At 48.1% G+C, this 15,493-nt stretch overlaps 1 protein-coding gene across 1 annotated transcript in view; it reads right to left on the bottom strand.

The window, feature by feature from the left end:
- The window catches only part of ITGA9 (integrin subunit alpha 9), a 301,990-nt gene that overhangs the window by 106,055 nt on the left and 180,442 nt on the right, over positions 1-15,493 (bottom strand). The window contains exon 18 of the mRNA XM_053929726.2: positions 582-732. Coding sequence (XP_053785701.1) covers positions 582-732 — 151 coding nt within the window. The remainder of the gene's footprint in view (positions 1-581; positions 733-15,493) is intronic.

Raw genomic sequence — 15,493 nt, 5'->3', positions numbered from 1 at the left:
TCCTTCCTGAGCCGTGCAATTCAAACTCCCATTCATTCAAATAAATTAATTCACTCTAGAAAGCTCACTCAATTCATGGAAATAATTTAATTTCCCCATTCACTCAAGTGCATCAGGAATAAATAAACACACCAAAGTGTGGGATGATGAACATGACCCTCTGGTGAAAGCGTCAAGTGCATCGCCGGCAGTAACAGGCGTGATTAGCTGCGATCTGCCCTCATCTCTCGTTGCTCACGGCTGCTGACCTAACACTGGAGCTCTCGGGAACACGCGCATGTGGGAGGCAGTGACCATGTATCATCTCAGAGAGGGGCCAGGCCTAAAAGCACATGGAGTGGGTTTCACGAGAGAGAACGGGTGGGAGACAATGGAAGACACTGAGTCTGCTCTGACACTCTTCTCTGGCTGTACCAACATACCTTCTAAGTCCGGGAGGAAAGCAATTCCAATAGTAGTCCCAAATGGTACTCTACCTAACAAAATCATCTTTGTGGAATCACTGCACGTTCTGAGCTATGAAGAAAGTCACCAAATGCACTGGCTGGACCAGAGGCTCTCTTCCGGGGTGCCCTCCTTACCTTCTGCCACATGTTGATGAAGAAGAGCTCCCGGGAAACGTTGAAGGACACGTTGGCATCATAGGCATCATCGCCGAGGTTGGAGATGGAGATGTTTAGGGAGATATTCTTCACAGCCCCCAGAGCTAGATATGGGGTATTCTCATCGATGCTGCCATGAAAAATAAACAGCAATGAATACCCCAAAGCTTTCAGCTTTCACTAATACAACATGAGCCATTGTGGGGTAGCTGAGGGTGGGGGGCAGAAACTCCTCGCAGACCAGAACTGCAAGTCCCAGGAACCCCATGAAGCGACCATACATCCTTGGGCAATCAGTTAGATCCCATGAGCCTCCGCTTCTTCATCTGAGCCCAGGAAGGGTCTGGGTTGCCTATCTCACTAGTCTGTCTGGGGGCTCACCTGAAATCTCGTACAACAAACCTGTAAATCATAAGATATTTAATAATAACCTACACATGGAATCTGGGCAGACATTCATTCATTCACACAATTTTGAGTACCTCCTAACTGCCCATGACTACTGTTCTAAGTGCTAGAGAAAGAGCAGCAAAACAGAGTTCTCACCTCCTTGTAGCCTTAGGGACAGCAAACACAGACACAAAGAAGCAAACACACCAGTCAGACTGTGGTAAAAGCTACAGAGATAACATACAAAGGGGCAAGAAGAACAGAGAGCGCCAGATTTGGAGGGAAAGTGGGATGTGATGTTAAATGGGGTGGTGGTCAGGGAAGCTTCACTGATGAGGTGACCTCTCAGGACAATCCTGAAGGAAGCAAAGGGGCAAGATACAAAGAGATCTGGGAACGAGCCAAGGAGAAGTGGTGCCTGGAATGTTCAAAGACTGGCAAGGAGGCCAGTGTGGCCAAGAGGCGGGGGAAGGGGAGAGCAGGAGGAAATGGGCTGCGAGAGGCGAAGGCATTAGGGGCAAGCAGATCATGTAGGGCATTCCTGGGCCATCGCAAGGGCCTTGGTTTCACCCTGATATGGAGCCCCTGCAGAGCTCCTAGTGGAGGACCCATGTGACCTGACCTCCATATTGAAAGGCTCGCACTGGCTGTGATAAGAACTGTCTGTGGTGTGAATGGTTGGAGGAAGCAGGAAGCCTGGTTAGGGAGCACTTGTAATGATCCAGGGGTGAGCAGATGACGGACCAGACCACGGTGGTAGAAACTGAGGCAGTGATAAGTCATTCTGGATGTTTTGAAGGTTATGCCAACAGACTGCTCATGGGTAGATGAGGGGGGTTAGGGATTTTAGCAGGGGAGTCAAGGATGGCTTCAAGGATTTTAGATTCAACAAGTACAAGGGAACAGTTGTCATTTATTGAGATGGGAAAGACAGTGGCTATAGAAGGTTTAGCAGAGAAAATCCAAACACCTATTGGATTTTTCAGAAGAGACTGGAGACAATTGGATGCATAAGTCTGGAGTTGAAGGAGGAGTCTGGGCTGGAGACATACACTAGGGATGGACCGGCTCTGACCCCCGGGGAGCATGTGCTGGTAGATAGGAGGTCTGACACTTGGGAGCTGAAGATGAGGAGGAGCCAGCGAGAGAGACTGAAAAAGAGCAGCGAGGGAGATAAGGAGGAAAACCAAGTGAGAGGGTGTCTGAGTGGCCACAGGAGACAGGTTTCGAGGAAGGAATAATCAATTTTGTCAAACATGGCATATAGGTCAAAATAACATGAATGAGAACTGGCCCCTGGAACTAGCAATCCGGAGGTCATTGGTGATCTTGCTGAGAGCGACTTAAGTGGAGTGTTTGGGATGAAAGCTTGACTGGAACGGGTTTAAGAGCTGCAGGAAGAGAGTAAGTGGAAACAGTGAGTACAGTCAACTATCTGAAGGAGTTTTTCTGCAAAGGGGAGGAGAGAAAAAGGATGATAGCTGGTAGGGGATGTGGGCTCAAGGGAATTTTTTTAAGATGGAAATTATCATAGTATATTTACATGGTCATAAGAAGGATCTACTAGAGAGAGAACAATGAATGATGACATGGCAGGGGGCAGTTGCTGGATGGCCTCTGAACAAACAGAGGGGCTGGCCTCCGCGGGTACGAGGTGAGGAAGAGGCACATAAGGCACAGATGCATTAATAGGTGGGTTTTAGGGACAAGAAGAGACTCCTTTATGATTGCTTCCATTTTGCAATGAAACAAAAGCAGAGTCAAACTGGGATGGGAGAGGAGGAGGAAGGAATATTTGAGGGGTGAGGAAGAGGAGGGAAACAGCAACCCAAGAGAGTTGGGGGGTAAACGGGCCATCAACGGGATGATGGTGGGGATCGTCATGATAGCGAGGAGAATGACAACGATGATGTACCTGACATTGATGATTATTATGTGAGCCTTGGACAAAATAAATTCACATGGGTGGCCAGTCTTTGATTGGCCAACCAGTTAATGGAAGATGTGGTTAAGCACATAAATGTTTGTGTAATGGACAGTCGATATTTTTCGCCACTCAGCATCCTGACACCTTCTGTTTGGGGGAAATCTCAAGGTAAGTGGGAGGGCCACATCGGAAAAGAGGGGTAGGGTTAGAGTTGGTTGCTAAAGTGTAGGCACCTAAGTGGGGTCAGGTGATCTAAGGGTGGTCAAGTGGCCCCAGTGTGGTGAGCAGACAGATGCTCCTAACCGAGGTCATGAATTTTGAGGGCTGCCCGAAGGCACCAGGACACTCTGAGATCATCTGAGGTGGCCAGAGAGGACTGAGAGCCCAGGGATGGCATCCTGAGCTAAGCCTTGTCTCCTCTGTTTCCTGTAATGATGGTTCTCCAGCCTTCCTGGCTAAGCTCTGAACCCCCACCCCCACCCCATCCTTCCAATAAATCCCTTTTGTGTTTAAATTAACCAGCACATGTTCATCATCGTTTGCGACCACTGATACAGCTAGCAGAGCACGAAAGACAAGTATCCAAAATCTCAGGGGGCTAAAATACTTTGAAATAGAGATTTTGGGGGGAGGAACCCTCATTACCCATCCAAGAAGAGAGGACCTCCCTTTGCTGCATGCCTGGCACGTCAACAAGAATAACATGTGCAAGGAGAGATCTGATGGTCTTGTTTTTGGAAACAAGAGCCCTAAGGATCCAAACAAGATGTGAAAATTTAACTCAGAGGGAAGTTTCGAATTCTTGACTGGCCTCCAATAAATTACGACCCTGACCTCAAGCTATGTGGCAATTATTTATTATTCTTGGCCACTTTAATTTTCAACAATTGATGTGTTATTTCTGTCCTCTTGTTTGCTTTTGTAAGATTAAAGGAGCAATCCTCAGGCTTTGAGGAGTTATGAGAGAGAGTGCTAACCTTGCCTTATCTTGAGAACGGATTGCGTAAGGACACACAAGTAGCCCGGTAGCCTCAGAGAATACCCATCGTTTCCAAATGGAATATTAAACAGAGAGACAATATGATAAAGCACAGGACCATGGGCACAGGGAGATGCCTCTTTGCTACAGTTTTGCCGTTCATGATCAGCCACGTTTTCTCGTGTATAAATGGCAAGGGATCAGACCAGGGATGTGTAACCTTCTGCCACCCCCACAACCTAGACCTCTGTCACTTAATCATGCAGTGCAGTCAAAGTCAAGTGATTCAAACATGGCTCCGTGATTAAGGGAAACCAGGTACCTTCCAGAACAGACCTTGAACTCGGGACTTTTTAAAAAAGAGGCCTCAAAGCTGTTTCACCCCTCCTCTACAGCTAAAATCTGGCATAAAATAGAACATCTCTGTTTCTAAAGCTATTCTTAGACATGAAATGCAATGTAATTTGCCTGGTGCTGGGTACTTTCAAACACGTTGTCCTTCTGAAACCTTACAACACCATGAAAGGTTCCTGATGTTCGTTCCATTTTTAGATGCAAGGAAATTGAGATAGATGCAGAGATAAGGTGACTGGCCGAGGGGTTGTGCGGGGCTTAGGACTCAGTGCCTCCCATGCCTTCAAAGCCCACTCCTCACCACCGTAGCCTGCACTCTCCAGCCGCTCACTTGCACTCCCTCCTGGGTGAGAAAGACCTCGTTAAGAGCTCCTCCAGCCCTCTGTGCTCCACTGTCCTTCACAGAGCTTACCAGTGCGGTGAAGACACATTTATTTGTGCACATATTTAGGAACTGTCTCTCCCCTATTAGGATCGAAGCACCAGGGGGCAAGGACTCCTGTCTGGTTTTGCACATCACTGAACCCCAGTGACAGAGCTGTGCCTGGCACAAAGTAGGTGCTCAACAAACCCTTGTGGAATGAATGAATGAAGACGTGCACCATCCCCACAACAGGCCATCAGCTCAGCCTTTGCATCTTACGGCTGAAGGAGCTGAGCCCCCAGAAGGAGGCGCACTCTGACCCAGGTCTGTCTACCTGGGGGCTGAGCTGCAGTCAGTGCCACACCTCGCTCGGCCTGAGGGCCGTGTGAGCTGCAGCTCTTGTAGAAACTCACAGTCTCAGCCGGGAAGGGCTTTGGCAAGGAATACCTGAAAAGAACAGGGCTCCATGAAGACCAACCTCTGACAGGACTGTTGAAAGAGTAAAATGACCAGGCACAGGGTTTTGGTGCCAAACATTCCCCGGGTGCTTACTTACTCCATAAAGAGCAATCCTAATTTTCAAGAAATTTCATTCCCTGAAAAACATTTCCCATTAACTTTAATTTGCTTGTGCAGTCTTTTACGTGAGTCACGCTACTCTGAACACCTACCACTGCAATGTACTTTTATAAGAAAAGAGTTATTAATAGTTAAAATAAGAACCAAACTGTACAGCTTCCATAAAGCTTATCTTACCACACATCCTGCTGGAAACATATGGCTCATTTGTTCTAAAAAAACAACCACCACAGCCCTGGCCGGGTAGCTCAGTTGGTTAGAGCATCATCCCGATATGCCCAGGTTGTGGATTCGATCTCTGGTCAGGTTCGATCTCTGTCTCTTTTTTTCCTCTCTCCCCCCTTTCTCTCTAAAATCAATCAATAAAAAAATATATAACTGTTTTAATACATCTTACAGCAGCTGTTTTGAATATGTTGGGTTTATCTTGAATTTGGTACCACTCAGTACTCCCAATGCCAGCTGTCACTGCCACCATGTCGGTGGCCTGAGGGTCACTGTAGAACCTGTTCTGTGACCTCACGCATCACCTTACGTTAAGAGTGTACACGCTTCACAGCTCCTTGTTGGGAAAATGCAGTCCCTTCCCAGATCCATCATCCCGTGCTGAGCCACTCAGGCCACTGAACCAGATTCTTCTGCTTCTACCATCATGGAAACAACTTATGCAGGTCATTTTTTGTGAAGATGCTAAGGGAAGAAACTAAAGTAGCAGCATCCCTCCCTCTGTTTCCACGGCTCTTAAAGTACAGGAAAATACAACAATACTGTATAAAACTCACACAAAGCTTGTTTGGCTATAATAAGAAGAGAAGTGAAATTGTGTTTGCCTTCTTAGCATTTATGATGTTATGAATATTGGAAGGTGTCATCTCTTTACAAAGCTATGTGAGGTGCTTATTTTTCCTCTGGATGATTTTCCTTGAAATTGGTGGAGGCTGTTCAGGACGGTTCCGGGTACCTTCAGCACCCGCTGGGCAATCTCTTGGTGCTTTGTTGACAACTATCAGTTTTTCAACTATTAGTGCTTAAACTTACAAACATGGAAAACTCCATAAAAGCACAGTTTCTCACGGGACGTCTTCCTATGAGGGACATGAACACAAAGTGCCAAATAAACTGATTACGACGTAAGGGAAATACACCGCACAGTGAATGCAAGTCATGCTGAATTGAACAGGTGCAGAACAAGGCGTGAGAGAAATCCAGGGGGAAGAAAGCACTGCAGACGGAAGCTCTCCTAAGGAGTTCCCCGAGAGAGGGAGGAATCGAGCCACATCTTAAAGAATGAGGAGCACACGGGAGGGCAGAGAAACAGGAAGTGCGTTCCAGGCAGAGAAAACAATGACCAACAGATAGAGAAATGGAGGTGACTCAGAAATAAAGTGGGAAGGAGCAGGAAAAGGACATCCTTAGCAGTGAGATCAAGGGTAGGCCAGGAGGATACGTGGAATGCATGCAGATTCCCATGGACTTTAAATATCAACATTCTGACTTGATCCTCTAGGTCAATGAACTTAACCATGTTATCTTGAGTCACCAAAGCCAGCAGTGTTGAAAGTAGCTTGTTAATAAATAACAAGGCACTACAGTGAGGGTATTATAGAGAGTAGTAGGCTATGGGTGGTTGTGCCCCTGTCCCCTGGGGTTTATCACTGCAGCCTGCACAGGCTGCCACTCTACCTGCCAGCATCCCCATCTTTTGCTGAAGGGCTTTTCTCTGCAGGCCAGAAGAGTGCCAAAGAAGCAAGCCCCCGACAGCCCCCGTACCAGCCCGCAGCCCGCAGCCCGCAGTCCACAGTGACTGATGGCAACTGGTGTAAAATGACCTCAGCTCCCTCACCTATTTATTGGGTGAGACAACGCAGAAGTACACGTTCTAGTTCTAAGCCTCAGCTGTCCAATGTCATAGCCACTAGTCACATATGGCTTTGAGCACTTGAAACGTGGCAGGTCTGCATTAAAATGTAAAATACACGTCAGGTTTCTCAGACTTAGCACGATAAAATAAAAAGGATCTTTTAAAATCTCAAGCATTGTTTAAATATTAATTACACATTTAAATGATTTTTGCTATATTAAATAAAATTTGTTTTACGAGTTCCAGTTTAATTTTTCAGTGTGGCTACCATAAATTTTAAATTGCATATGTGGTTTGGATTATATTTCTATTGGTCAGGACTATTCAAGACTCTCAGTAAATTCTATGCATTTTGCTTTTAACAATATAATATGTTTGATTTGTGATTACTCTTCAACGGTACCTATTTGCTCATGTTACTTGCAAAGTGGAGGTCTAGGAAAAATAAAACAAATTTGGACAAAAATAAAACTGAATATTTTAAAAAATGAAACTGAAAATATTTAGCTTCTGAAACTCACTGGCTGCTAAAATGATGTAATGAATATTGTGAAATGTCACAAAAGAAAAAGCGAACCACACGTGTGATTCTGTGTCCCACAAAGCAGTTTTGAGTTTCACCAAAGTCTAACCCCCAAAGCTGTACACTGTGCCAGCACAGATCACTGGCGAGGGGAGGATTTGTGCGCTGCTCCCAGTCACTGGCTGAGGGCTGCTGTGGGGCAGGAAGGGCACCCATTCCCAGCACCCAGCGCCTCCGCCTGGTGGGCGGAGTCCGCGAGATGCAGATCCCGGAGCCGACCGCCAGGGTGAAAGGGATGCAGGCACACTGACAGCGCCTGCTGCAGAGCCCTTTGAACGAGAGAGACAGGGGGTCGCAGCTTTATGAATGGGAGGCGGAGCCAGCCAGCGAGGCCAGTTACCTCTGAATGTCTGGAAGGGGCCCAGGCCCTGGAGACACCCCATGGCCCCTTGTGAGCCACACCCTGGTCGCTTTCCTTCTTTAGCAACTGTCACAAAGATCCATCTCAAGTGCCACAGTCTCCATGTCTACCAATAGTTCCGGCCAACACAGGCCTCACAGTCCTGCCAAATGTTGTGGTGGGTGACCAAACACACCCCTTACCCAGGCCTGACCGCCTGTACGTCAGCTCCGGGGGAGGGAGGGTGGGAGGAGCTGCACTGGCTGTCCAATGGCTGGCAAGTGCTGTTAAAGGCAGGTATGCCGGGGCCCTGAAGGTTGTTAATTATTTTGAACATTATCCCTGCCCTAACCCGAGGCACCACGAGGTAAGACACACAGAACAGTACCCTTGCTGAGTCTGAGGGGTATGTAGTTTGAGCTTCCCCAGTGCAATCGGCTTGGAGAGAATAACTAGGGATAAACTGAGGAAGATACAGATGGCAGCAAACACAGTTTCTGAGCCCATCTCTGCAGGGTATGCCCTCAGTTCCCTGACCTAGGTTGGCAGCTGTCGATCCCTCCACGCACACAGTGCTCATGCCATTGTGTCCCCGAACATTGTTGCAATGTGTCCTCCTTCGCTTCTGTTCGTCCCTATGGGCTGAGAGGTTTTACAGTCAAGCCCACTGCTTGCATCTGAGAGGTGCTCTGAAGCCCCCTGGAGTCCTTACAGCAGCATTTGCATCCCAAGAGCCGGACCAGAGGCCTCTCCTCCGTGATGCAGCTAACTCCGCTACAGAAAATCAGTGACCTAGGCCAACAACATAAAAACGCATTCTCAAAACCCCAGCATTTCTGTGTCTGCAGAGAAGAAAGCTGCCAATGTCGGCCCTTAGAGATAAGGTGCCAGGGCGAAGGCCCTCATCAAATCCTGGACATGTGAGTGTGATGTGCCACACTTTTAGGTTCTTAGTCCCTCCCCCTCAGCTTGTGATAAGCTGGAGAAGCTGTCCTTTCCCCAAGATGCAGACGTTCTCGTGTGACAGAACCCTGGACAAGGAAACCTTAAGGCACAGCTGGAGACCCTGGAGGTGTCGGTTCTCACGGAATGCTCCAGTATCAGCTCTGAAATGTCTCTTTCCTGCAGGGGGGAGGAACTGGTTTGTGTTGCTGGCTCATTCGAGTGAATGACTGCGTGTTCCTCTCCATTCCTGTAGGTCTTATTGATACGTGAAATTATTTAGAATCCAGATGCCTGTTTTCACTGCTATAAAAAAAAATCACTAAAATTTCCTGATTTATAAGGTTCTAGCTATTGTGGCAAATATTTAGGGACTTTTTTTTTTTTTTTTTTTACTAACCAAGAGCACCAAAAAAGATATAACTCCTATTTTTTTTAATAAACACATTTTTTTTCATTAAAAAAAGCAGCAAGAAATATCCAAAAAGGATATTGTACCAAAAGGTGCAATTCTAAATATACATTAGGAAATCAAATCTAATCTTATTTTATCTTTTAATATCCTCCAGAGCACTGGGGGAGTTATTACTTCTGCCCAGCTCTTCGTCTTACGGCCGCACATAAAGTCTGGCCTTGGGCAGCCTCCTGTGGTTCACAGCCTCAGCCCTGAGCCACCTGCTGACTGGCCGAGGACCCCCTCCTTTCACATCCTACAACACGGTTCACTCTGTTCGTTACTTGGGGCCACATCTGGGAGAGCTTGCTGCTCAGATGTTCCCATCCTCCCTCTGCCACCACTTGGCTTCCCTTCCAGCGGCCCTACCTTTGCTTTCCCTGGTCACCCTTCCCTTTCCCCAGTCTGGCTGGACTTTAGCTGATTCCCCAGGTCGATGTGCTTACATAGCTTGTCCCAGACCTTCACCAGCACCTACTGGATATTTGTCTACTTTCATACACACTTTAAAAAAAATCTCAAGAGCAACACTTTACATGAATTAATTCCTGCTTTTGTTCTGAGTCTGTAATTTTAAGTAGCTTTAATGTTCATATTGTTCACATGCTTGAATACTGCCTAAACCGATCATGGAACTGTACGTGCACATGGAACGAGGTTTCAGTTTATTCCACCAGTGGGTTATTAGGCCATGCAGTTGGAGATGGCTTCACATCTTACGGTGCTTTATAAATCCCTTCTAATCATGCCAAGCAGACCCATATGGCTGTTAACTCCAGATAGGGATCCTGAGGCACTTCTGTGAGGCATGTCAATTAAAGTTTACTGCGGGTCAGGGAAATGATGCCTGGGACTGAGGTTTCTGATTGGAAAAGTGCTTACACGGAGCCAGAAATACCTCTATCTCCTTCATATGTACCCACCTGAGCCAGCTTTATGGTCCTAAAGCCAGAAAAGCATTTACTAAGGTGATCTGAGCCAAAATAGTGGTTTCCCTAGCAACATTCAGGTAATTAATGTATATTATTTTAAAAAGTCATAGGCCTGTATCCTCTCTGATGTCATCAGCCTTGATCTGGCCCCAGCTCTGGCTCATTTAATAACTCATGCTGGGACAGACCGGTACTTGCTTCAAAGGCCATCCTCTTTCTAACGAGGCCAATATGAGAGGCCAGAGGGCCCTCCCTGTCCCTCCAAGCAGCTCAGGCTCCTTCCTCTGGCCCCATCTGTTTAATCGTGAAAGGAATCACTGGTTCCCAGCTAACAGAGGAATTCAAATCCTCATCAGCCTTTACTTTGGGAGTATTTCCGGAATCACTAAATCTTAGCACATCTGGAATGAATCAGCGAGGTTTGCTCACTGTAACAACTGGATTAAAGGCAAAGAATACTTCAGGGGGCAGAGGAATTCCCAAGCTCTGTGGGCTGCTCAGGGGTCTGACGTCATAAGACAGGGATGGTGTGCAGTGATGTATGGCCTGACCCAAAATGGCACAGTGCCACCTTATGTCACACACGAGCCACCCGCCGAAGCAGGCCACTTAACACATTCAGAATGCAAGGAGCTGATGCGCAGATCACAGAAGCCAGACAACTCAAGAGGACCAAGTCAGCATGGCCACCGGGGTGCCCTGGCTGTTGTGGCCCTAATTTTTCCCCGATTCCAGCTCAAGAACCAAACAGGAGACGTAAAGGGTCACAGATAATAAAATGCATTGAAATTACCAGCCTCCCTGGATTTGGAACCACTTTTTCCTGCGAGGCGAGCAGCCACAGGGGCAAGGAGAAAAGAGCTCTTTCCTCCTGAGTCCCCTAGATCTCTGGAGGACTTGAGGGTAGAAATAAGGATGCACACCCCACAGCACCTCAAACCACCACGCGTAGGCCCATGGGCCCATGAAGTGGCTGCCGCGTTCACCCCCTGGCCCAGCTTCTCCGCTTTGGGCCCGAAGCACTAGATTTCTCAAGCTCATCAAAGCCCTAAAGAACAGTTACCTGTGGCTTTAATAAATAATAAACCAAGGACAAGAACTGAATGGTTACTTCCTGATCAGTATATTGATTAGGAAGCCACAGAGACAGGAGAACATGACGACAGCTTTATAATGAAGTCCCAGTTTGGAATATTGTAACAAAAATCTTCCGTCTACTCCATAAGCAAAGCAAAACATTTGTTTCTCCAATGGGTATCTTTCCCCATACTCAGGGAAAACTTCTAGAACAGGGTTTTTTAACCTGTTTTCGTGCCACCAGATACTCCTGGCAGTCTAGCGAAGTGAATGGACCCTTCTCAAAATACTGTTCTTATTTATTTCTAGAGAGAGGGGAAGGGAGGGAGAGAGGGAGAGAAACATCAATGTGCAGTTGCTTCTTGTGCGCCCCCCACTGAGGACCTGGCCCACAGCCCAGGCATGTGCCCTGACTGGGAATCGAACCTGCAACCCTTTGGTTTGCAGGCTGGCACTCAATCCACTGAGCCACACCAGCCAGGGCTCAAAATACTGTTTTTAAATGCATACAATGAAAAATAGGATTACAAAGAAGCCAATTACATAAAATACAATGATCGTTATATTTAAAAATGTGTAGTTTACTAATATGTGTTATTTTTTTAATGACAGTAATACGATTGAGTGGCAGATCTAAAAACTACTGCACCCGTGAAGTTGGGATCCATGGAAATACTCTTCTGAAATATCTGCGGTACAGTAGCTCGGTATGAAAATGCCAGAGTCTACGTGGGACAGTCACAGGTCCTGCTAACATTCCCATGCTTCGCTGCCTACATTTATAACTGAACACACGCTCAGTTCCAATTTGAAGTCAGTGAAAACAAACACGCGATCGTTCCCCTATCCAAGTCCACAGACCCCATGAATTCTACACACAGATCACCAAGGGGACACGGACCCAGGTTAAGAACCTCTGTCCTACAGGAAGGTAACAGTGGGGGACTTGGAGCAGTCATGGGAAGGAGAGGCCGTGTGGACGAAGGGGAGGGACAGAGTGCTCAGACTGCGACACCAGGTGAAAGGGCAAGAATGGCATTTCCAAAAGGTGTAGAAGGAGGTATCTGTGAGTGCCTTGGTTTTATTCATCTCAATCCCACTATCCCTGCACTAAAAACGAGTCATCTTTAAACCTGGAGAAGTTGGTCAGGGAGGAAAGAAAATGAGAATCTTCTCCTTCTTGGCTTAGGAGGTTAAATTGTCTGTGTTCTTCCACACCAGAAAAAGAAATGAGAAATTTAAAAATTTGTCTTTCCTTTGTTTCTTAAAGAAACATGACTGCAAACTGACACAGTGGCATTCACCTCTTGGCTCAAGTCTCATTATCACAGAAAACATTCTCAAAAAAGAGCCCAGTGTTCCTGGCGAGGATGGCTGACCACTCCGCCTGAATATCACGCGTTCCCTTAGTTCCCTCCAGGGAGGACCTTTTGCCCTGGAAGCCATCTCACACAACGCCACTCCTCTCCTGTTACCCCTTGTGTGGGGATGCTCCTTTTCAAAAATAAAGTCCCAGGGAAGAGGCAACCAGCAGTAACCTTAGAAGGTACAAAGTCTCATTCGCCACCTGAAGGGACCTCCTACACATCACTCCAAGGCATGGTTTTTAAGACGCTCAAACCCTACCCTGGGTGGTGTGGCTCGGTTGTCTGGGCATCATTCCATAAACCAAAGGGTCGCAGGTTCGATTCCCAGTCAGGGCACATGCCTGGGTCGCAGGTTTGGTTCTCATTTGGGGCACATACAAGAGGCAAGCAATTGATGTTTCTCTCCCTGTTTTTCCCTCCCATCCCCTCTCTCTAAAATCAATAAGTACGTCCTTGGGTGAGGCTAAATAAATAAATTAAATTAAATTAAAAGTCCAAACCCCTCCAATTCCAAGAGAGCAGATAAAAAACCCACTGGCAACTATTTCTCCCCATTAATATCTGATACATATATCAGATTTTGTTTCCTTTTGGAGCTCAGTCCTAAAAAGGAATGAGACTGTCTGGCCAGGAGATCTGAGAACAAACAAAACGTGAGGTCCAAGTTCGACTGGGTCTCAGGTCGGGTGCTCTGGCAGCCGTCTGTGACAGGATTTGGGTGGGACATTGGGAGATGTCACGAGGTACAGGGGGCGAGGGCAGCAGGTGGGGTGAGGGAAGCCAGTGGGGCAGGGCAGGGGCTGCTCAGGGCTGTGGTCTTGGGCAGAGTCTAGCCTTGGCCTGATTCACACCAGGGCTCTGGAGCACAAACCACTGCATGGAATTATCTGCACTTGACACAGCGAGGCTGGCTTTTGGTACCTCAAATCAGTCAGTCACTGGCTGAGGGCTGCCCCAGGGTAGGGGCAGCCTCCCAGCAAGGGGACTCCAGTGAGGTGAGGGCCATTCTCCAGACCAGAGGCAGAACAGCTGTGAGCCCTTAGCAGCCAACAGCTGGGAACATGGCACCTGCACAGGCAAGGGACCTGAGCATGGCACCAGCAGCATCCGCCCAGACTCATCATCTTTGGGTCAACACTGCCTGGGATGGAGTCAGGGGAGAAGGCTCCCAGTCGCTAGAAGTTCTTTACACGGTACTGCCCATCTCACTTCGACATCAGTGCGTGGTGATTCCTGGGCAGTTCGTGTTATTTTGGAGTCTGCCATCTTTGTCTGGGCGGTGGGACGAGGGACCACTGGGGACACAGCCGTCCTCGGGTTCTCATCTGTGAAGAGCAGCAGGGCCGCCTCCCCATTTGCCCGTGGTTACGTCAGGTGGCTCCGAACACCCTTGGGAGAGAAGCTAAGAGGAGAGGGTGTGTGCACGACAGGAAGAAAAACTTGTGTGCAGGAAGGGTTACCTCAGGAAACAAGACCGCTGCGCATCTTCGGAATTTGGCTTCCTTCCTGTAACGGAGTCCGTTGTGGGATGGGTGAGTCTAGTGTCAGTGGCAAGAGACCAACAACACAGTCACTCGGGATAAACTGCAAGAATCTCAGCGGAGGCGCAGCACAGGGCTCCCCGCCTGCTCTCCATTTGAGAGGAGTGAGCAATCCAGTTGCTACATTCTCTGGATGGGTCCTTAGGGGGCAGGTCCAGTGAGAAGGAAATAACAGCCATATCATTTTGACCCTGCTGCAGAGATGCTTACACATAAAACCTCCAATGGTTGGCTATATTTGGGAGCCAAGGAAAATACTACCAAATAAAATGTTATTAGGTACACCTGTGAGGTAGACCCAGACTTCCCAGGTCGCTTGGGAGGGAGGCCAGTTATAAGCGTGTTCCCAGCATCTTCTGTGGTTGCCACGGTTACTCCTCCATCTGCCTTCCATGCTCCTCTATGGATTCCCCAGGCTCTCACCATCCACACGGAAAATCCCCATCAGTGCCTGCTCAACAGGAGGAGGGCTGTCCCCGAAATCCAGTATTTGTTGGGATAGACTGCTGCTGCTCATGTGGGGGGTCCCCTAAAAGTGAAGTGACTTCCCAAGGGAAAAAGGTCAGTTCCTAGGGGGATGGCCCACTGTCCCAGCCTCACAAGGAGGCCAGTAGGCCATTGAGGAAATCAGATCATCCCCGAGATAGGAAGGAATTTCCTACATTGGGCAGCTGCACATCACAGTGGGAGGGAGACGGGCTGGGTTCCCCAAGCTGCCACGGCTACTGAAGGAGTGAGACCACGGGTCTCATGGCTGGAACACTGCACTTGGACTCAGGAGCCTCCCAGCAGGTGTTTTTCCTGCCACTGCCATTTTACTTCCTTTTTGACCCCAGGTAAATGACTCAAATCCCTGCCTGTCAGCTCCCTGTTCTGTACCTGAAATGCCATGGCTCCACGCGCATACATGAAAACCACCAGCCACGAAGAACGTGGGAGCTGGGCTTGTTTCCACCCTGCCTGAGTTACTCTTTAGGACAATGGAGGGGGTGTCTCAGGGTCACAGAGTCACAATCTGTGCGCATCCCGGGGCTGAGCTGGAGCCAGGCCTCCAAAGAAACAGCTGTGTGCTCGGCTCCACCCAGGTCCCTCCCAGGATGACGGAGGGGTCAGAGGTCTTATCCTCTCTGCCTCGTCTGTGCTGAGGACACACCGTTCATCTGCTGTCCTCAGGAAAGTGCAAACAAAGCGCCCAGCCCTG

This window comes from Desmodus rotundus, chromosome 8, assembly GCF_022682495.2.
Source record: "Desmodus rotundus isolate HL8 chromosome 8, HLdesRot8A.1, whole genome shotgun sequence".
Lineage (NCBI taxonomy): Eukaryota > Metazoa > Chordata > Mammalia > Chiroptera > Phyllostomidae > Desmodus > Desmodus rotundus.
This window is presented reverse-complemented; position numbering and strand designations above follow the sequence as displayed.